The sequence below is a fragment of the Hemitrygon akajei genome, chromosome 7 (assembly GCF_048418815.1).
Source record: "Hemitrygon akajei chromosome 7, sHemAka1.3, whole genome shotgun sequence".
Lineage (NCBI taxonomy): Eukaryota > Metazoa > Chordata > Chondrichthyes > Myliobatiformes > Dasyatidae > Hemitrygon > Hemitrygon akajei.
The window spans coordinates 167,363,930-167,387,557 of NC_133130.1; the positions used below are offsets into that span (position 1 = coordinate 167,363,930).

The 23,628-nt window shown below is 41.0% G+C and overlaps 1 protein-coding gene across 2 annotated transcripts in view; it reads right to left on the reverse strand.

The window, feature by feature from the left end:
- Positions 1 to 23,628, reverse strand: part of morn5 (MORN repeat containing 5) — a 32,759-nt gene that overhangs the window by 8,267 nt on the left and 864 nt on the right. The window contains exons 1-4 of one of the 2 annotated variants that reach the window (XM_073050240.1): positions 12,296 to 12,355; positions 8,025 to 8,172; positions 5,911 to 6,019; positions 5,044 to 5,175 (exon numbers count right to left, since the gene is read on the reverse strand). In XM_073050240.1, the coding sequence (XP_072906341.1) occupies positions 5,044 to 5,175; positions 5,911 to 6,019; positions 8,025 to 8,172; positions 12,296 to 12,321 (415 nt within the window). In that variant the 5' untranslated portion in view covers positions 12,322 to 12,355. Of the gene's footprint in view, positions 1 to 5,043; positions 5,176 to 5,910; positions 6,020 to 8,024; positions 8,173 to 12,295; positions 12,356 to 23,628 lie in introns of those variants that run through there. The other variant, XM_073050239.1, reaches the window with a different exon arrangement.

The window sequence follows — 23,628 nt, forward strand, 5'->3', positions numbered from 1 at the left end:
CTTATTGTGTTTCCATTCCGCATTCCCATTTCCCTCTCTCAGCTTATCTCCTTATCTACACTCATAACCATCCCCGGTGCCCCTCCCCCTTTCTCTTTCTTCCATGGCCTTCCCATCAGATTCCCCCTTCTTGAGCCCTGTTTCTCTTTCACCAACCACCTTCTCGTCTCTTTCCTTCACCCTTTCCTTCCCTCCCGGTTTCACCTATATTGTTGCGTTTCTCCCTCGCCTGCCCCTCCTTTTTACCCTTGATCCCTCATTTTTATTTCTCCAGTCCTGTAGAAGGGTCTCGGCCTGAAACATCAACTGTTCTCTTTTCCACAGATACTGCCTGCTGAGTTTCTTCAGCATTTTGTGTGTGTTTTTTAAATGTTGCATGAAATCCAGAATAGCAATCATTTTATTCTCCTTTACACTCGTGCATTAAAGAATGAAAGTAAACAATCTTGAATCAAAACTCTTGGCAAGTCAATGTAAGTGATTAGCATTCAAGCTGAGTATTAGACAAACATCTTTGACTCTTTGCTACATAATACTATTTTAATCAGAATTCATGCCTACTCTGAATTAATGGAAAATAATTCACCTGCTGGTGTGGGTTACCTCACACTGAGCTGCCAGGATGGTATGTGCATGCTTCCAACTTTCCCACCTGGTTGTTAGGTGTGAACTGATAACACAAGAGCAAAACCAGCAGGGTATCTGGATGCTGCTGAATGAAAGGGCCAGCAGACTATTTAAACAGCCAATCGCAATCAATAATTGACAAAAAACTCATAGAGAAGGATAATGAATGTGGGTGGCTGTAAGGAGGTTAAAAACAGACACTGATGAGAAATAAAGAGGGACAAAAGACTGGATGAGAAGTTAAAAGTAGTAAGGGCAGTTAGGAATTGCATGCAGGCAAGACACACCCCAGTTCTCAACACTCGGAGGAAAAAGAAGTTGTTTGTTAGTCACTCAGTTTGTTAAAGCATTTGGAGTATTGGCTTTCTGTTTAATGAACAATAGTGTACATATAGAGCAACTTACAACTCAGAAAATGCAAAGATGGCCCCGGGAATGAAAGGGTTAATGTATGAGAAGAGTTTGATGCTTCTGACCCTGTACTGATCGGAGTTTAGAAGATTGAGGGAGGATCTTATTTAAACTGATTAAAATATTGAAAGGCCTAAATAGAATTGATGTGGAGAGGATGTTTCCTATAGTGGGAGAGTCTAGGACCAGAGGTCAGAGTCTCAGAATATAAGGACATCCCTTTAAAATACAAATAAGGAGGATGGTCAAAGGCTGGTGAATTTGTGAAATTCATTGCCACAGACAACTGTGGAAGCCAAGTCATTGGGTATATTTAAAGCAGAAGCTGATAGGTTCTTGATTAGTAAAGGCATCAAACGTAAAGAGAGAAGGCAGGAGAATGGGGAACAGACTCGATGGGTCAAATGGCACTCCTATATCTGATGGTCATTTGTGGCAATTGAGTATCTCTTCCTAGCTAGAAATCACTGGCTGATTAGCATAGTAATATCCTTGACATCACTTCTCAAATCGACAAACTCAGATGCTGTGAAGAGTGAGCATTGTGAACCCTGACGACACCACAGTTTCCACCAATGATCCCACTGAGCTGCGCAGTAACTGAAACGCTCCTGTGCACATAGCCTTTGTTACCGTGCAGCTGAGATTTTCTTTTATATAATGTTAATATAAAGTGCCGCACAGTTTTCAGGCCACGTAAAAATGTCCTGCTCAGAGCAATGGTTGGTCCATGCAGCTGTAAAACTGGCCCTGCCCCTCCTAGCCAAGCACGATCCTGACTTGGGAAAGTGCCACCAGTCCTCACCATCCAATTCCTGTCACTGGGTGCAACTTGATCAGAAGAAATGCAAGAAGATATATTTTGACCATTTTTTCCAAAGGTAACTAGGGACGGTCAATAGATGCCAGCCTGGCCAGTGATGCCTGTGTCTCATGTAAGTATAAAATAGAATGATGTGTCATTCAAACGTAGCCTTTAGGGCAATCTGTCTGAACCAATACACCTTCTTGTTTTAATCCTGAATATAGCATGGAAAGATACTTTACAATCTCACTTGCATTTAAAGTCATAATATCATTGCTGCCAGCGTGGTGGTAGAGGCAAATACCTTATAAACATTTAAGAAACTCTTAAATAAGGCACATACTGCAGATGAAAGAAAAATGGAGGGCTATGTAGGAGAGAAAGATTAGGTTGATCTTAGATTAGGTTGGTTGGCAAAACATCATAGGCCAAAGGGCCTGTATTCAAAGAAGGCATGACAGTGGGTATATTTTATTAGGAGTTTGCAATTTCATAGTTCACCAAAGACTAGCAAATTCCTACAGATCTAACTGGTTGCATCACTGTGTGGTATTGGTGGGGGGGAGGGGGCTCTGCACAGGACTGGAAAAAACTGCAGAAAGTTGCAAACTTAGCTAGCTTCATCATAGGCACCTGCTTCTCCAGCATCGAGGACACCTCACAAAGGCAGCATCCATCATTAAGAACCACCAACACCCAGAACATGCCCTCTTCTCATTGCTACCATCAGAGAAGAGGTACAGGAGCCCAAAGCCACACCTTCAATATTCTGGCAACAGTTTATTTTCTATCATGTTTGCTGTTGTGTGCTGGGGCAGCAGGCTGAGGGTAGCAGACACCAACAGAATCAACAAACTGATTCGTAAGGCCAGTGATGTTGTTGGGGTGGAACTGGACTCTCTGACGGTGGTGTCTGAAAAGAGGATGCTGTCCAAGTTGCATGCCATCTTGGACAATGACTCCCATCCACTCCATAATGTACTGGTTAGGCACAGCCAGAGACTCATTCCACCGAGATGTAACACTGAGCGTCATAGGAAGTCATTCCTACCTGTGGCCATCAAACTTTACAACTCCTCCCTCGGAGTGTCAGACACCCTGAGCCAATAGGCTGGTCCTGGACTTATTTCCACTTGGCATGATTAACTTATTATTATTTAATTATTTATGGTTTTATATTGCTATATTTCTACACTATTCTTGGTTGGTGCAGCTGTAACAAAACCCAATTTCCCTCGGGATCAATAAAGTATGTCTGTCTGTCTGTCTCTTTCTCTCTGACATCATATTTCTGAATGGACAATGAACCCCCATGCACACGACTATTATTTAATTTTTCTTTGCAGTCTTTTTGCATTACTTATTTAATCTTTTTATATGCTGTATATATTTTCTTGTTGTTATTTATATTTTTTATTATTTTGCACTGTACTGTTGCCACAAAGCAACAAATTTCACAACATATGGCTAGTGATATTAAACCTGATTCTTTACTCTTCTATGTGTATATTTTATGTTCTGCCTATTAAATAAAAAACTACAGTTCTATATTGAGGCAGCTATGCAGCCCATCAGAAAAGTTGTCTCTTTCCCTGCAAGGAGCAAATTAAGTACTGTGGTGTCAAAGAGCAGTGGTTGTACACCCTGTTTATCAGCAAAAAAACACCAGTCTCTGCAGAGTACAGTTAGGCGGGTAGGTTAAAGGTTGAGGAACCTGTGCATCCTTTAAAGCCACTCCCAGACCAATGAGAGAGACAGCAGCACTCTATGCAAACCTGTTTGGTCTTTGGAGTTGAGCTAAGAGCTTCCTGAACGTTTCCTACCATCTGCTTCTGTCAGCTGCAAGCTGTGGCCAGAAGCCTCCGTGTTTCCTGTCCCTTGCTGCAACGTCCACACAGAAGGAGCTTGAGGTCTGTCTCTTTCATCCCACCCTTTTTCCTCGGTTCCTCCTGCTCACAGCTGTTCTCTTACTCTTCCTCTACAGTGCTGGCCTTCTGGCCCATACTATCTCTCTCAGGGGAATCCAGTTCCTCTGCACATTGGACACCAACCGCCTCTCAATTGTGTTTTTATTTTCTTTGAAGGAAGGTTGTGGCAGTATATCTTTTTGAAAACGCCCTGGCTATGGGTTTGACTGAACAAGCTGAAGGCAGTTTGATGTACAAAATTAATCAATCTTGTCAGGCAAAAACAGAATTAGGTAGAAATCTATTGAAGAGAAAGACACACATCAGAGAGAAAAACTTGCATCTTAACAATCCAATATTTTACTTTATTTAGAGATACATTGGGGAACTGGCCCTTCTGGCCCAACGAGCCGCACTGCACAGCAACCCACTCATTTAACCCTATCCTAACCACAGGGCAATTTACAATGACAAATTAGCCCACTAACTGGTCCGCCTTTGGACTGTGGGAGGAAACCGCAGCACCCGAAGGAAACCCACACATTCAATGGGGAGGATGCACAAACTCTTTACAGATGGCACTGGAACTGAACTCCAAATCTAAACGCGTCAAGCTGTAATAGTGTTGCGCTAACCACTATGCTACCATACCACATAGTTTTCTGTTTAAATATTGATCTTTATTTAAACCACAAACTAGTAAACTATGACTACTGTTTATTTTGTTAAAGGGTGGCACAGTAGCATAGATGTTAGGGCAAAACTGTAAGATTGGCATACAATTCCCACTACTGTCTGTAAGGAGTTTGTACGTTCTCCCCATGACTGCGTGGGTCTCCTCCAGGTGCTCTGGTTTCCCTTCACATGTGTTTAGGATTAGTGAGTCGTGGGAATGCTACAGTATGGCGATACTTGTGGACTGCGTAGCACAATCCTCACCAATTTGATGTGACGCAAATGAGACATTTCACAGCGTGGCTCGATGTACAGGTGACAAATAAAGCCAATACTTAATCTTTAAATTCTGCAGTATGCTTTACTGGACTTAAAAAGTTGCTTTCATTTAGAAACATTATTTGGTATAGTTCAATATTCTTTCCAAGTACTGATCTAAGGATTGCAATGAATCATGAAAAACTTGATTGAAAAAATGTGGGATGGAATAAGTGTTTACACAAGAGACAAGAAGCCAGTAGCCAAAATTTAATTGAAAGATAATTGTTGAATTCCAGAGTACTGATAACAATAGAAAACAATAAGCACAACTGGCTGGATGTGTTTCTGAGAACCTACCTGCATTACGAAGAAATTCACTGTTGTAATCAGTGATAACTCTTGTTCTTGGGTTGTAGAAGCCATCACCGCAGTCGTAACAACCGGCTGGAATTGTTCTTGGAGGATCTCGGTTTGTGAGCTGGGATCGACCTGACCAAGTGCAGAAACATCAGCATATTACCACAACTTCCATTGATTGCATCTTTCTGGTAAGCAGTATTACAGAAGGGCAGTAGCAAATTTAGCTTTAATGCAGTTGTCTAATTCTGAGATCAAAGGTTAACTGGTTTATGTGTTTATTTCTCAGCCTAAATAAATCCTTCATAGAGCAGGTATTCGTTATTAGGATGGGAAACAGCTTCTCACCCTGACTGTGAGCCTACTGAACTCCCTGCCACTACCGAGGTCTTATCACATATGAAGCACCAGCAGCATTAAACTATTTACTTTTTATCCCATAAATCATGTATCACACACAGCACATAAACCAAAATTTTAGCATAAATGCACCTTATGTTAAATGTAAATCTTCTAGAATATATTTATTAATTATTATTTCTTAATTTATTTGTGGTAATATTACTTTATGTGTTTAATGTGAGTTATATGCTCTGTGTAGTGCACCTTAGTTTAGAGGAACATTGTCTTGTTTGACAGTATACATATGTACAGCTGAGTGACAATAAACTTGAACTTGAACTTTATAATTTTCTTTTTGGTTTAATAAATGCACAGAGCATTTATTTTGGCAATGATGTGATAGAGCGTGTGAAATCAAGCATATAATAAAGAATATCATAATTTTTATACAAGGCTCTACTTGTAGCACTCATTATTTGCTGTATGCAATGTAAAATGTACTTCTGATGCTTTCAAGTAAAATACCTGCTGGTTTCAATCCGTTACATATTTCAGTATAAAAACGTCTGTCATAACCATCACAGTAGTTCCAGTTTTCCTCGTATTCTAAGCCATCTGCAAATATATAGCTACCCTGAAAAAGAAAGCATAGCTAATTACCAAGTGCCAGAGACAGTGCAGGAGAACTGTTGTGTGTTTAATATTGAAGATTATTGCGTGGTATGGAAGCTGCAAGGCATCGGACTACAAGACCCTATAGAGGCCACTAAAAACAGTAGAGGAGGCCATGGATAGACATATCAGAATGGGAATGGTACGTGGAATTAAAATGTGTGGCCACTGGGAGATCCTGCTTTCTCTGGCGGACCTCTACTGTCAAGATGAAGCCACACTCAGGTTGGAGGAACAACACCTTATATACCGGCTGGGTAGCCTCCAACCTGATGGCATGAACATTGACTTCTCTAACTTCCATTAATGACCCTCCTCCCCTGACATATTTAGTTGTTTGTTTTTTTCTCTCTCTCTGCCCATCACTCTGCCTGTTCTCCATCTCCCTCTGGTGCTCCCCCCTCTCCCTTTCTTTCTCCTGAGGCCTCCCGTCCCATGATCCTTTCCCTTCTCCAGCTCTGTATCACTTTCGCCAATCACCTTTCCAGCTCTTAGCTTCATCCCACCCCCTCTGGTCTTCTCCTATCATTTCGCATTTCCACCTCCCCCCACTACTTTCAAATCTCTTAGTATCTGTCTCTTCAGTTAGCAGGCTGAGGGTAGCAGACACCAATAGAATCAACAAACTCATTCGTAAGGCCAGTGATGTTGTGGGGTTGGAACTGGACTCTTTGACGGTGGTGTCTGAAAAGAGGATGCTGTCCAAGTTACATGCCATCTTGGACAATGACCCCCATCCACTCTATAATGTACTGGTTAGGCACAGGAGTACATTCAGCCAGAGACTCATTCCACCGAGATTCAACACTGAGCATCATAGGAAGTCATTCCTGCCTGTGGCCATCAAACTTTACAACTCCTCCCTCAAAGTGTCAGACACCCTGAGCCAATAGGCTGGTCCTGGACTTATTTCCACTTGGCATAATTTACCTATTATTATTTAATTATTTATGGTTTTATATTGCTATATTTCTACACTATTCTTGGTTGGTACGACTACAACAAAACCCAATTTCCCTCGGGATCAATAAAGTAGGTCTGTCTGTCTGTCTTAACAATTATATGCTCAAGCTTTTCAGTCCGCTGTAAGTCATCCCTACAATCGCCAAGATCATTTTCCATAGTGAATACTGAAGCAAAGTAATCATTAAGTATCTCTGCTGAATCCTCTGGTTCCATACACACTTTTCCATTGTCACACTTGATTGGTCCTATCCTCTCACGTCTTATCCTTTTGATCTTCACACATGCAAAGGGACTTGGGAGTCCTCGTGCAGGATTCCGTAAAGGTTAACTTGCAGTGGTAAGTGGTAAGGAAAGCAAATGCAATGTTCGCATTCATTTCAAGAAGACTAGAATATAAGAACAAAGATGTGATGCTGAGGCTTTAAGGCATTGGTCAGACTGCAGTTGGAGTATTGTGAGCACTTTCAGGTTCCTTATCTAAGAAAAGATGTACTGGCATTGGAGAGGCTCCAGAGGAGGTTCATAAGAATGATTCTGGGAATGAAAGCATTATTGTACGAGGCCCTTTAGATGACTCTGTGCCTGTACTCGTTAGAGTTTAGAAGAATGATGGGTATCTCATTAAAATCTATCGAATATGGAAAGGTTTAGACAGAGCGGATGTGGAGAGGATGTTTCTATAGTGGGCAAGTCTTGGACTGGAGGGGACAGCCTCAGAATAGAGGGACGTCCATTTAGAACAGAGATGTGAAGGAATTTCTTTTGTCAGAGGATGATGAATCTGTGGAATTCACTGCCACTGTAGAGTCAAGTCATTGAATATATTTAAAGGTTTTTGGTTACTCAAGGCATCTAAGGTTATGGGGAGAAAGTAGGAGAATGGGGTTGAGAGGGGTAATAAATCTGCCATAAGGGAATGGAGGAACAGAATGGCCTAACTGTGCTCCTATGTCTTATGATCTTATAATACTCTTTTCCATAAAATAAGTTTCAAATCCAACCTTTATTACAGCTCCAGAATCCCAGGTGGCAACATATTTGCTTCCATTGGGAAAATATAAGGTTCCATGACCGTGAAACATGCCATCTTTCATTTCTCCCTCATATCTAGTTTCAGTTGGGAGGGTATACTCCCCATATCCTTCCATCCTGAGGGAAAATAGAATAAGATCAATCTGTCAGGAGTTCACACTGGCATAGTACATAGTTATAAAACATAGAATAGTACAGCACAGTACAGGCCCTTCGGCCCACAATGTTGTGCCAACCCTTAAACCCTGCCTCCCATATAACCCCCCACCTTAAATTCCTTCATATACCTGTCTAGTAGTCTCTTAAATTTCACTAGTGTATCTGCCTCCACCACTGACTCAGGCAGTGCATTCTACGCACCAACCACTCTCTGATAGTATAATAGTGTTTCCTGGCGGATCCCTTTTTGTAAATATCGGCAGTTTTCGCTATTTTCGCTAATTTTTCTAAGTTGAATTTTTGACACATTGAATAAACACCCTTGCACTGTAGGTCTTTTCTTTGGTCATAACCCATGTATTATAATGTATTTTATAATGTGTATTATAACCCACGTGTCATTCTGGCTGCGGGAGCAGTGGACTGCAAGGAGGTTACTCAAAAGTGGAGCTTCATGGGCGTTCAGTGTCATTCTGGCAGCCCAACCAGCTCAGGAGCACTGCACAGTGAGGAGGTCACTTTCAGGTCAGCGGCGCTCATTTAAAAGGTCAGCTTCATGGGCATTCAATGTCATTCAGGGCGCCAGTCATTGGCAGGAGCACGCACAGCAAGGAGGGTACCTGAAGTCGGTGGTACTCGTTTAAAAGTAGAGCTTCACGGGCATTTGGTGTCATTCCAGTGGTCCAATCAACAGCGGGAGCAGTGCAGAAAGGAGTAAGTCAAAGTCCAGAAGGGATAAGCAGAGCAGCCATTGTTGGGAGTGGGGGTGTCAGGCTTTGGCTCAAAAGAGGTGTTCCGCAGGGGTCAGTGTTGGGACTGCTTCTTTTATGCTGTATATCAATGATTTAGATGATGGAATAGATGGCTTTGTTGCCAAGTTTGCAGATGATATGAAGATTGGTGAAGGGGCAGTAATGTTGAGAAAACAGGAAGGCTGCAGAAGGACAGATTAGGAGAATGGGCAAGAAAGTGGCAAATTAAATACATTGTTGGAAAATGCATGGTCATACACTTTGGTAGAAGAAATAAATGTGCAGACTATTTTCTAAACGGGAAGAAACTCCAAAAATCTGAGATGCAAGGGGACTTGGGAGTTCCTTGTGCTGAACACCCTAAAAGTTAACTTGCAGGCAGAGTTGGTGGTGAGGAAGGCAAATGCAATGTTAGCATTCATTTCAAAAGGTCTAGAATACAAGAGCAGGGGTGTGATGATGAGGCCTCACCTTGGGTATAGAGAACAGTTTGGGGCTCCTTATATAAGAAAAGATGTGCTGGCATTGGAGAGGGTTCAGAGGAGGTTCACAAGGATGATTCCAGGAATTAAAGGGTTATCATATGAGAAAAGTTTGATGTCTCTGGGCCTGTAGTTGCTGGAATTTAGAAGGATGACAGTGGATCTCATTGAAACCTTTTGAAATGCTATAAGGCCTAGACAGAGTAGATATGGAAAGGATGTTTTCCATGGTGGGGGAGTCTAGGACAAGAGGGCACAGCCTCAGGATAGAGGGGCACACATTTAAAATAGAGATGTGGAGAAATTTATTTTGCCAGATGGTGGTGAATTTGTGGAATTTGTTACCACAGGCAGCTGTGGAGGCCAGGTTGTTGGGCGTATTTAAGGCTGAGCTTGATAGGTTCTTGATTGGCCATGGCATCAAAGGTTATGGGAAGAAGGCCGGGGAGTGGGGCTGAGGAGAGAACAAAAAAGGATCAGCCATGATTGGATGGTTGAGCAGATTCGATGAGCCAAGTGGCCTAATTCTGTTCCTAGGTCTTATGGTCTTATAATACCTGCTATTTTTCTCTCATCCATGTGCCCATCTAAGAATTTCTTAAATGTCCCTGTTGTATCTGCCTCTACCACCACCTCTGAAAGCATGTTGCATGCACCCACCACTCTCAGTGTAAAAAACTTAACTCTGACATCCCTCCTATACTTTCCTCAAAACACCTTAAAATTATGCTCCCTCGTATTAGCCTTTCTGCACTGGGCAAAAGTCTCTATCAATTTTATCAATGCCTCTTATCATCTTTTGCACCTCCATCACGTCACCTCTCACCTCCTTCACCCCAAAGAGAAAAGCCCTAGCTTTCTCAATCTATCCCCATAAGACATGCTCTCTAATCTAGAAAGCATCTTGATAAATATCCTCTGCGCCCTTTCTAAATCTTCCACATCATAACTATAATGAGGCCACCAGAACAAAACACAATATTCCAAGTGTGGTCTAACCAGAGTTTTATAGATCTGCAATATTACCTTGTGGCTCTTGAACTTGCTATCCCAACAAGGCCAACACAAAAAGTGCTATCTTAACCCTTGATTTCCTACCAGGTTAATTTCAGGCAGAGGAGGATTGGAAACAAAAGAGGCTACATAAGTAATGCTTTGTTAATTCTTCTGTCGAGCCAGGAAAAGTAGGAATGTTCTTGGGCATTGTACAATGAACCTGAAGGCCACCATTCCCCAGCTTCCTCACCATGAGGATCAGCACCACTCCAGGAAGCTAGCCCACTGCACTCTACTGCTGGAAAGTTACGAAAAACTGTATGAATCTTCTCACTAGCAGTCAGGTGCATGTAGAGTGGTTGCTGCTGGAGATTATTGAGGCTTCCAAATAAAAATTACTTTACAAAAGAAGCAAAATAATCCCTGCAATAAATCCACTGCTAGCTGAATTCCCTTTTCCCTCTCTCTAACATAGTCTCTCCTTTAATCTTATGCTGAATTAATGGATTAGGAATCTTACAGTCACAATGTCATGGAAACCGGCCACGGCTCACCTGGTTCCCCGCTGACTCATGGGCACACATCCATATTTTAATCCCGTCTTCCATCACGGCCCATAGCTTTCTATGCCTGGGTACTTAAAGGGCTCTATAGACACTTCTTAAATACATCACCGACTCTCCTTGCACCACTCTCTCAGGCAGTGTATTTATTCCACATACTTCGACCCTCTGGGTGAAAAAGGACCCTCCAATATTTCAAGTTTATTGTCATCTGACTGTACATATTTATAACCAAACAAAACAATGTTCCTCCAGACCATGGAGCACCCCCAAAACATATATCATGCTAATCTAGTGAAGGGCACTTCTCTCGATGATATGGTACCATTTATGAAGATGCTCTTGCTCAGTTTAAGTTGCCTTACATTCAATGAACAAAAAGAAATGACCAATGGATGGAATTTGTTATAAGGGAATGTTACATGGGAAGTTTGGACTGTATTTTATAAAATACTTCATTGTACATTCTGGTCCAAGCTAACGTTGAAGATGTGAATGACCCTCAGTCACGTGGATCCCTGAGGTGAAATCCTATTGTTAACAACGGCCCGAAACGTCGACAGTGCTTCTTCCTATGGATGCTGCCTGGCCTGCTGCGTTCCACCAGCATTTAGTGTGTGTTGTTAACAACATTCTCTGGTGGATGACTAAAATAAAAATGAACTCTATGCTTGATGTCAATTATACTCATTTTACAGATACTGCTTGTTACTATGGTACTTGGTGTGGATCACAGAGAGAAAAAGTTATCCTTAAAATCCTTTAAAAAAGACATTGCTGGCATGAGAACTATCAATAGACTCTGTAATTCTGCTGTGCTGTTGTTAAAGTTTGACAGTATCGAGTATTATTTTCGTTATTAATACTTATTTTGTACAAATAAAATATATCATGTGTCCTACTTTCTTCATTTAGCCACTGTGACTGACTGAGAAAAGGCAGATAAGGTTTGGAGAAACTACATTATTGTTAATTTCCATTAATAATCATCAGAACAAATTTTCTGATCTCCAAACATTTCATGAACATAAAAAAATCAAATGAATGGAAAACCAATATAAAGCAAAGATGATACCAATAATTCAAAAAAAAAGTTGTTCTAAATGATCTAAGCTACAAGCACCCAACATTACTTATATGGAAATGTGACATAAGTATTTGCATCCACACGGAACTGATTGTGGTAATTTCATTGTTTGAGATTACCTACTCCTTTGAAAACTGTCAGAATAGAATAAAATTACCTGATTCACCCATATAGCAGACTACGTGAAATTTCTGTTCTTACCTTGAAAACATGACTAAGCCCTTCATTCCACTCCAATCTCAACTACCATCATGGAACCTCCTTATGATCAAGAATTAACTAAATAGTTCTGGAGTCACATTCCTTCCTGTATTATATTTTATACATTTTACATACTATAGATTAAAATAATAATGATCTAAGCTACTTGCACTGATATAGACAGCTCCCTCTCCTTTTTAATCTCACTTCTTTAATCTATTCATTGTCTCCCTTGCAGCAAGATTATGACTGACATTTCTGGGTGTATGCTATTGTTGAACTGCTCTGCAAGAGGATTAGTTGGGGAGAATGCAGAGCTGGTTTTCATACAGATCCTGGTCGTCCTGTAGAGGGAGCAGTGTTTTCTTCATTGGTTGACAGGAACCTTCTGCACACTAATATGTGAAAAGTGCAAGGGTGCGCTGAGGAAAGGCAAAAGGTATTTGCTTTCCACCAAGTATAATATCAATGAATAGGAACGGGCACAGAAAGGCCTCCAATAATCTATGATTACTATCAGAAATATTAAAAGGATCAAACATTCATCCAGGTGTCCATATTAGTTAGATTGCTTTTACTCAGTTCTCGTATGTTAGGTTTCACTCATCACAGTATAAAGCATACATCAGTGGACTTAAACATTGTCATTCCAGGAAAGAAGATGTAATGACCTTCAAAATTATGGAGTTCATCAAAATTATTTGCACTTATTTTATAGAAAAAATGTAAGTGAAGAGAAAGGGTATTTGGATCTGCTAATGCCCTTTATGTTGTACAGCAAGGAAAAGTTGGTGTAAACAAAATTTATCTTCAGTAGATGTCTCTGACATAACTCAGAAAGGATATTTTAGTGGTGCAAAGAAGGATGATCAGCAATGGGAAGTCGAGAGACACACAGCAATTGTCATTGAGGGATCAACAATGGAAAGGGTGAGCAGCATCCCCACCAGCTATGGAGGCTTCAATACACAGGGTTGAAAAGAACAGAGGGTTGTCGACTCAGCTGGGCACAGCCTGTTCACTATCAAGGACATCTTCAAAAGGTGGTGCCTCAAAAAAATGTAACATCCATCATTAAGGACCCCATCATCCAGAACATACCCTCTTCTCATTGCTACCATCATGGAGGAGGTACAGGAGCCTGAAGACACACATTCAATGTTTCAGGAACAGCTTCTTCCCCTCCTTCATTAGATTTTCTCAGAATTATGTTTCCTGAGTATTATGCTCTGTTTTACATGATTTATTTTTCTATTTCTTATTGTAACTCATAGTAATTTTTATATATTGCACTGTACTCCTGCCACAAAACAACAAATTTCAGGACATACGTCAGAGATAATGACCTGATCCTGATTTTTCTCATTCAGAAAAAAAAACACATCCCTTTATTTCAATAAGGTAAAAAGGAAACTCCCAGACACAAATCCAGTTTCAAATCGTCACATCCGTGTCACTTTATGAATCCCTAACCTTGGTGGAGCGGGGGTGGGGGTAGGCGTTGGTCTGCAGCAAAGAAGCAGGTACTCCCTGGTTTTAACCAGGGAATTATAGACTGGTTAGTCTGACATCGGTGGTGAGGAAAATGCTAGAGTCATTTATCAAAGATGTGATAACAGCACATTTGGAAAGAGGTGAAATCATCAGACAAAGTCAGCATGGATTTGTGAAAGGAAAATCATGTCTGACGAATCTTATAGAATTTTTTGAAGAAGTAACTAGTAGAGTGGATAGGGGAGAGCCAGTGGATGTGATATATTTAGATTTTCAAAAGGCTTTTGACAAGGTCCCACACAGGAGATTAGTGTGCAAACTTAAAGCACACGGTATTGGGGTTATGGTATTGATGTAGATAGAGAATTGGTTGGCAGACAGGAAGCAAAGAGTGGGAGTAAACGGGACCTTTTCAGAATCAGGCAGTGACTAGTGGGGTACCGCAAGGCTCAGTGCTGGGACCCCAGTTGTTTACAATATATATTAATGATTTAGACAAGGGAATTAAATGCAGCATCTCCAAGTTTGCAGATGACACGAAGCTGGGCGGCGGTGTTAGCTGTGAGGAGGATGCTAAGAGGATGCAGGGTGACTTGGATAGGTTAGGTGAGTGGGCAAATTCATGGCAGATGCAATTTAATGTGGATAAATGTGAGGTTATCCACTTTGGTTGCAAGAACAGGAAAACAGAATATTATCTGAACAGTGGCCAATTAGGTAAAGGGGAGGTGCAACGAGACCTGGGTGTCATTGTACACCAGTCATTGAAGGTGGGCATGCAGATACAGCAGGTGGTGAAAAAGGCAAATGGTATATTGGCATTCATAGCAAAAGGATTTGAGGACAGGAGCAGGGAGGTTCTACTGCAGTTGTACAAGGCCTTGGTGAGACCACACCTAGAATATTGTGTGCAGTTTTGGTCCCCTAATCTGAGGAAAGACATTTTTGCCATAGAGGGAGTACAAAGAAGGTTCACCAGATTGATTCCTGGGATGGCAGGACTTTCATATGAAGAAAGACTGGATCGACTAGGCTTATACTCACTGGAATTTAGAAGATTGAGGGAGGATCTTATTGAAACGTATAACATAGATGCAGGAAGATTGTTTCTGATGTTGGGGAAGTCCAGAATGAGGGGTCACAGTTTAAGGATAAAGGGGAAGCCTTTTAGGACCGAGATGAGGAAAAACTTCTTCACACAGAGAGTGTTGAATCTGTGGAATTCTCTGCCACAGGAAACGGTTGAGGCTGGTTCATTGGCTATATTTAAGAGGAAGTTAGATATGGCCCTTGTGACTAAAGGGATCAGGGGGTATGGAAAAGCAGGTACAGGGTTCTGAGTTGGATGATCAGCCATGATCATACTGAATGGTGGTGCAGGCTCGAAGGGCTGAATGGCCTACTCCTGCACCTATTTTCTATGTTTCTATGTTTCAGTAAAACGGGAAATTCAGGCTTCTGGTAGCAGCAGTAGGACATTGCACCAATAAAGTCTAAGGTCATCAGATCATCAAAGCTGAACAATGCCTCTCTGTACAAGATTTGTTATAAAGCAAAATTTGTATTACCTTTCCTTTAAGTGTCAAGAGCAGTATTTAGGAATATAATAAATACCCTGGAATCAAGTGGCTTATTGAATTACTTGTTTGATTTAAGATAGCTTCTGAATGTCTTAAAATGCTACAGGCTCACTCTCAGAATCAGAATCAGGTTTAATAGCACCAGCATATGTTGTGAAATTTATTGTTAGGCAGCAGCAATACATTGCAATACATGATAATAAAAACTATAAATTACAATAAGTATATAGATTTTAAAAAGTTAATTAAATAAGTAGTGCAAAAAGACAAAAAAGTAGTGTTCATGGGATCCATATCCATTCAGAAATCAGATGGGGAAGCAAAGAAGCTGTTCCTGAATTGCCGAGCGTGTGCCTTCAGGCTCCTGTACCTCTTTGGTAACAACGAAAAGGGGGCATGTCCTAGGTGGTCCTCTCAGTTTTCTGTTATTACATATATAATCCAGATGATTTTTTTGTTTGGTGAACTAAGATTGAGTTCTTCATTGTCGTGAAAACACTTGTTTAGGCAACTTCAATTCTCTGATTTAAATCGATTATAGAATTCAGGAAGGGGAAGTTGAGGGAACACACACCAATCCTCATTGAGGGATCAGCAGTGGAAAGAGTGAGCAGTTTCAAGTTCCTGGTTACCATTATCTCTGACGATCTATCTGGGTCTAACATATTGATGCAATTACAAAGAAGGCACGGAAGTGCCATATTTCATTAGGAATTTGAGAATTGGTATGTCACCAAAGACTCTTGCAAATTTCCACTGATGTACCTTGGAGAGCGTTCTAACCAGTTACATCACTATCTGGTATGGAGGGGCTGGAAAAAGCTGTGGAAAGTTGAAAACTCAGCCAGCTCCATCATGGGCACCGGCCTCCCCAGCATCCAAGACACCTTCAAAAGGCAATGCCCAAAAAAAGCAGCATCCATCATTAAAGACCCCCATCTCCCAAGGCATGCCCTGTTCTCATTACTACCATCAACATGGTGGTATAGGAGCTGAAGGCGCGCGCGCGCGCGCACACACACACGCACACACACACACACACACACACACACACACACACACACACACACACACACACACACACACACACACACACACACACACACACACACACACACACACACACATACACACATTTCAGGAACAGCTTCTCTACTCCACCATCAGATTTCTCAATGAATGCTACCTTGATATTTATTTCCTCTCTTTTTGTGCTACTTGTTTAAATAATCTCCTTTCTTTATATATACTTATTGAACATAAGGACATTAGAAATAAGAGCAGGAGTAGGCCATTCAGCCCATCGAGCCTGCCCCGCCATACAATAAGATCATGGCTGACCTGTCCGTAAACTGAGCTCCATCGACCTGCCTTTTCCCCATAACCCTTAATTCCCTTACTATATAAAACCTAACTAACTGTTTCTTAAACATATTTAGTGAAGAAGCCTCAACTGCTTCCTTGGGCAGAGAATTCCACAGATTCACCACTCTCTGGGAAAAACAGTTTCTCCTCATCTCCATCCTAAATCTTCTCCCCTGAATCTTGAGGCAATGTCTACTAGTTCTAGTCTCACCTACCAATAGAAACAACTTTTGTACTTCTATTTTATCTATCCCTTTCAAAATTTTGTATGTTTCTATAAGATCCCCTCTCATTCATCTGAACTCCAGAGAGTATAGTCCCAGGCGACTCAATCTCTCCTCATAGGTTAACCCCTTCATCCCCGGAATCAACCTGGTGAACCTCCTCTGCACTGCCTCCAATGCCAGTATATCCTTCCTCAAGTACAAAGACCAGAACTGTACACAGTACTCCAGGTGTGGCCTCACCAGTACCCTGTATAGTTGCAGCATGACCTCCCTGCTCTTGAATTCAATCCCTCTAGCAATGAAGGCCAACATTCTGTTGCCTTCTTAATAACCTGTCGGACCTGCAAGTAAAACTTTTGGCGATTTAGTGTCATCAGCAAATTTTCCTATGCTACACTCAGTCCCCTCTTCCAAATCATCAATGTAAATGGTAAACAGCTGCGGGCCCAGCACCGACCTCTGTGGCACCCCACTCACGACAGACTGCCAACCGGAGAAACACCCATTTATACCAACTCTCTGCCTTCTATCAGTTAACCAATCCACTATCCATGCCAATACACTTTTTCCGATTCCATGCATCTGTATCTTATTTATAAGTCTCTTGTGCGGCATCTTATCGAACGCCTTCTGGAAATCCAAGTATATGACGTCCACCTGTTCCCCTCTATCCACTGCTCTCATTATGTCCTCAAAGAACTCCAGTAAGTTTGTCAAACAGGACCTGCCCTTTCTGAATCCATGTTGCGTCTGTCTAATGGAACCACTCTTTTCTAAATGTTTCACTATTTCTTCCTTAATGACAGCTTCAAGCATTTTCCCGACTATAGATGGCTAACTGGCCTATAGTTGCCCGTCTTTTGCCTACATCCTTTTTTAAAAAGTGGAGTGACATTTGCTGTCTTCCAATCTGCCGGGACCTGCCCAGAGTCTAGAGAGCTTTGATAAATGATTACCAACATGTCTACTATATCCTCCGCCGATTCCTTCAGCACCCTGGGATGCATCCCATCAGGACCAGGGGACTCAGGCCCTCAAGTTTGCTCATCACTGTATCTTCAGTGACAGTGATTTTATCGAGGTCCTCACCTCCCATTTTGTCCATAACATCCTTCTTTGGCATATTAGACGTGTCTCCACTGTGAAGACAGACACAAAATAGTCGTTCAATGGCTCAGCCATTTCCTTATCACCCAATACCAATTTCCCCTTATCGTCTTCCAAGGGACCTACGTTGACTTTAGCCACCCTCTTCCACTTTATATATTTATAAAAACTTTTGCTATCTGTTTTTATATTTTGTGCTAATTTACTTTCATACTCTATCTTCCCTTTCCTTATTTCTTGTTTAGTTGTTCTCTGTTGGCTTTTAAAGTTTTCCCAATCCTCTAGTCTCCCACTACTCTTTGTGACTTTGTACACATGAGCTTTTAATTTGATACTATCTTTTATTTCCTTAGTTATCCAAGGCTGGCTCTCCCCATACTTACTGTCCTTACTTTTGACTGGAATATACTTTTGTTGAGCACTGTGAAAAATCTCTTTGAAAGTATTCTACTGTTCCTCAACTGTCCTGCCAAATAGCCTGTGCTCCCAATCCATATTTGTCTACTCCTCCCTCATCCTGTTGTAGTCTCCCTTGTTCAAGCATTTTTACTATTATGCATTGTATGTACTGCTGCCATAAAACAAATTTCACAACATATGCCAGTGATATTAAACCTGATTCTGATTCTAAATTGTATTTTCAATACTTAACATTCAAATATATCATAATCTTACATCTCAACCATCAGGCCCTTGAACCAGGGGGAATAACTGCACTCATGCTAACAATGAACTGTTCCCACAACCTATAGGCTCACTTTCAAGGGCACTTCATCTTGTTCTCTGCTTATTTATTTATTTATTTATTTATTTTGTTTTGCTTTGCTTCTTTATTTTTATTACGAATGCCCACATGAAAATGAACTTCAGTGTTGTATATGTTGTACATTGATAATAAATTTATTTTGAACTTTGAATTGTTATTGAAGTGATATTAAGTTTTTTAGCGCACTGAGTTATGCTATAATCATCTCCCTCAAGTTGAACCTAGGTAAGTAGCACAGAGAAATAGATTGAAAGAGAAGCTGATAGACTGAGAGGAGCAGGAGGCTGGCATAGAGCATAAAGAACAACATTTATCTCTTGGTCTGAATGGCCTGTTCCTATCCCTGTGTAATAAAGGCATCCATTGTACCTACCAGGATAAAGTGAAGCAGTAAGAGGACTTTCAGAAGTATCAAGTGCAGAGGAATCTGAGGTCTCAGACATAACTGCGTGACAGATTGTTGGAAGAGGATGTTCAACAGCTGGAATCACTTCCCAGAAAGGGCCTTGAGCCAAGCACAATACAATTTAACAAACATTTTCAATGTTTATCAGAGAATGGTACAACAGGTAGTTTGGATAGATGAACACAGACTTACTTCAGTTGTTTAAATTTATTTTAGTGAATTAACTTGACATAACCCTGAGAACTAGTGGAGAGGATGTTTCCTATTGTGGGATAGTCTAGGATCAGAGAGCACAGCCTCAGAAAAGAAGGATGTCACTTTAGAACAGAGATGAGCTGAATTTCTTTAGCCAGGGGGTGGTGAATCTGTGGAATTTACTGCCACAAATGGCTGTGGAGGCCAAGTCATTGAGTATATTTGAAGTGGAGGTCGATAGATTCTTGATTAGTAAGTGCATCAAAGGTTACAGGGTGAAGGCAGGTGAATGGAGTGGAGAGGGATAATAAAACAGCCATAATTGACTGGTGAAGAAAACTCAATGGGCCTATTGGCCTGATTCTGCTCCCAGGTCTCATGAAGGTAAAGAAAAAGACCATAACTTACTGTAGGAGTGGAGTTAGCTTTTCTCTTTAAGTATGTACTGCAATTTCAGTAAATTAAAATAATCCTTACGAATTAATTTATTTTCAGTTTATGTTGATTTGTTCAGAATGGTGAGAGGGTACTGATAAATCTGTTGTGGAATAACACTGTCATGATTTATATGACTGCTAAGTAAGGAAGTTATACTGTGGTTATAAAGAATGTTAACAGCTTCAAGATGGATGATAAGAGTTAAATCTCTCATTTAAAAACTCCAAACATTTGACAACTGAAAATATATTGTAACTAGGTGGTAAGCCTCTGAAAGAGCAAAATGGGGTGAATATTTTCACCTCCCAACCTACTGAAGTTTTCTGCTTACAATCAACTTTCAATTTTAAAGCAACACATGAGGAGTGTTTGATAGCTCTGGGCCTGTACTCACTGGAGCTCTGAAGAATAAGGAAGCACATCACTTTAAAACCTATTGAATGTTGAAAGGCCTTGAAAGAGTGGATGTGGAATGGATGCTTCCTATAGTGGGGGAGTCTAGGACGGAATGCGCAGCCTCAGAATAGAAGGATGTCCATTTAGAACAGAGATAAGGAGGAATTTTTTCAGTCAGAGAGTGGTGAATCTATGGCATTCATTGCCTCACATCATTGGGTGGATTTAGTGCAGAGGTTTTTTATTAGTCAGAGCGTCAAAGGTTATGGGGAAAAGGCGGGAGAATGGGATTGAGAGGGATGATACAGCAGACTTGATGGGCCAAATGGCCTGATTCTGCTCCTGTCTATGGGCTTACATCAAGATGCATCACAGTGTAATCAGGCAAAATTTGAAACTGATACACAAAAGTAGACTTTTAAAAGGCACAAAAAAATCTAGGTAGTGAGGCAGAGAATTAAGAAGTGAACTTTAGAGGCTAGGTCCTTGCCAACCGGAAGTATAGTTGCTATTAATATTGGTTGTATTCAGGAAGGTCAAAGAAGATGGAATGGAGGGTCACAGAGATATTAAACAGAGGAGATTCTGCAGATGCTGGAAATCTGGAGTCACATTCACAAAAGGAAAGGAATAAAGAGTCAACTTTTTGAGCTGAGGGACTCCATCAGTTTGTAGTCCTGAAGATCAGTGAGTGTTCTGTGCATGGATTTCCTGCTGCTATTGTATAGAGTCTACATGAGTTTCCAGCTTGAGAATGCCAAACCTTGAAATAAAAGTAGAGAGCTTTAAGGCCTTCCTGATGGGGGATATCCCCTCCATGTACCTATCCAAATCCTCTTAAATGTTGCAGCTGGACCCACTTCAACCATTTCTAGCATCTCATTCCAGGTGCTCACTACCTTCTGTGTAAAGAAGTGTCTCTTTAACTCACACTTGTACCCCCTAGATTTGGACCCACTAACCCCGGAGAAAAGACTACAACCATCCACCTTGTTCATAGCCCATCTGATTTAACAAACTTCGGTGAGGTTACCCTTCATTTTCCTACACTCCAAGAAATACAGATTTACCATGAACAAAAGAGGTTCTGCCGAGATTCACCATGGACAACCTCTCTCTATAACTCAGACCCTCTAGTCCAGGTAGAATCCTCATAAATCTCTTCTGCATCCTCTCCAGCTTGACAACATCCTTCCACTAACTGGGTGACCAGAACAGTATACAATATTCCAAGTGTGGCCTCACCAACAATTTATATAACTGCAACATAACGTCTCTACTCCTAATCTCAAAGCCCTAATTGACGAAGGCCAGCGTGCTTAATGCCTTCTTCACCACTACGCAAATTGTACTCCCAAGTCTCTCTGATCCACAGCACTATTCAGTGAATGGCAGGGCACTGACAAATCCTAAGAACAGAGTTAAGTCACTTAAGATGTATAGATAGCAATTTCTTCTCCCAGAGCATGCTATCACAAAAGGCAGAAAATCAGAATCTGTTTATCATCACAGACATATGTTGGTGAAATTTATTGTTTTGAAGCAGCTATACACTGCAGTACATAGAAATTACTATAGATTAGAGTAATATATAAACATTAATAAATAGTTCAAGAAGCAAAATTGTGAGATAGTGTTCATGGGTTCATCAGAAATCTGATGGTGGAAGGGAACAAGCTGTTCTAAAATGTTGAATATGCATCTTCAGACTCCTGTATTTCTTTAGACAAAGGGTGGTGAATCTGTGGAATTCATTGCCACAGTCAGCTGTGGAGGACAAGTCATTGAGGCAGTGGTTGATAGATTCTTGATTAGTCAGGGCATGAAGGGATAGAGAGAAGGCAAGAGATTGGGACAGAGAGGGAAATGGATCAGCCATAATGAAATGCTAGTGAAGCAGACTTGATGGGCCAAATGGCCTAATTCTGTTCCTGTACCTCCTTACTGATGGCAGTATGAGAAGAGAGCATGTCCTAAATGGTGAGGGTCCTTCATGATTGGTTCAGTCAAATCCAAATAATTTTATTTATATACAGTTGCAAGAAAAAGGTTGTGGACCCTGAACATTCTCCTGTAAAATATCTTGATACAATTTTGAATTCATTGTTCCCCCAACAATTGCAAGCTGTCCAGGCCCTGAGGCAGCAAATAAGTCCCAAACCATGATGCTCCTTCCAGCATGATTCACGATTGGGTTGAGGTTTTGGTGTTAATGCCCATGTGTTAGTGCCCATTTTCCTTCAAAAATAGCAGTGCACATTTCTGCCAAAAAGTTTAATGTGTGTCTCATCTGTCCACAGAACATTGTCCCAGAGGCATTGTGGAACATCCAGATGGTCTTCTGCAAACTTGAGATGTGCAGCAATGGTTTTTTTTGGAGAGCAGTGGTTTCCTCCATGGTGTCCTTCCATGAACACCATTCTTGTTCAGTGTTTTTCTTACAGTGGACACATGAACAGAGACTTTAGCAAGTTCTAGAGATTTCTGCAGGTCTTTTGCTGTATCCTTGAGATCTTTTTCACCCCTTTCAGCATTACATGCTGTGCTCTTGCAGGATGCCCACTGCTAGGGACAGTAGCAACAATACTGAATTTCCTCCATTTGTAGTCAATTTCCCTTACTGTGGACTGATGAACACTCAGAAATGCTTTAGAAATGCTTTTGTAGCCTTTCCCAGTTTCATGTATCTCTATAATTCTTCTTCTAAGGTCAGCTGAAAGTTATTTTGATCAAGGCATAGTGCACATAAACAGCTCTTTCTGGAGACCAGCAGGCTCCATCAGTAACTTTGTGTATCTTTTTTTTAAAATAGGGCCGGGTACCTCTACAACCCACACCTTCAATCTCATCTCATTGATTGGAACACTTGACTCCAAATAGCTTTTTGTTGAAGGCATTATCCCAAAGGTTCACATATTTTTTGAACCTAGACTGTGATTGTACTTATTGACGAGAAGTACAATTGCTTGTGAGTTATTAGTTTAGGCTAATTATTATTATGACTTAGGTGAAGATCAGACTACACTTTGACTAATTAATGCCAGAAATCAGGTAATTACAAAGAATTGACAAACTTTTTCTCGCAACAGTGTCTGTATATACATTGTGAAGGAGATGGATATTTTTTCTCAGGGTAGAGGCATCGAGGGATATCGGAAGAAAGCTGGAAGCAGATACTGCAGCTGCATAATGTGTCAGAGTGGGATTGAGTGCAGCCCTGAAAAGCAAACGGTTTACTCCTAGAGATACAGAGCTACACACTTCTACAACTACAAACGTGTATTTTCACATTTCAAAATACTTTACAAATGATTACAGACAAGAAAAAATCTGCAGATGCTGGAAATCCAAGCAACACA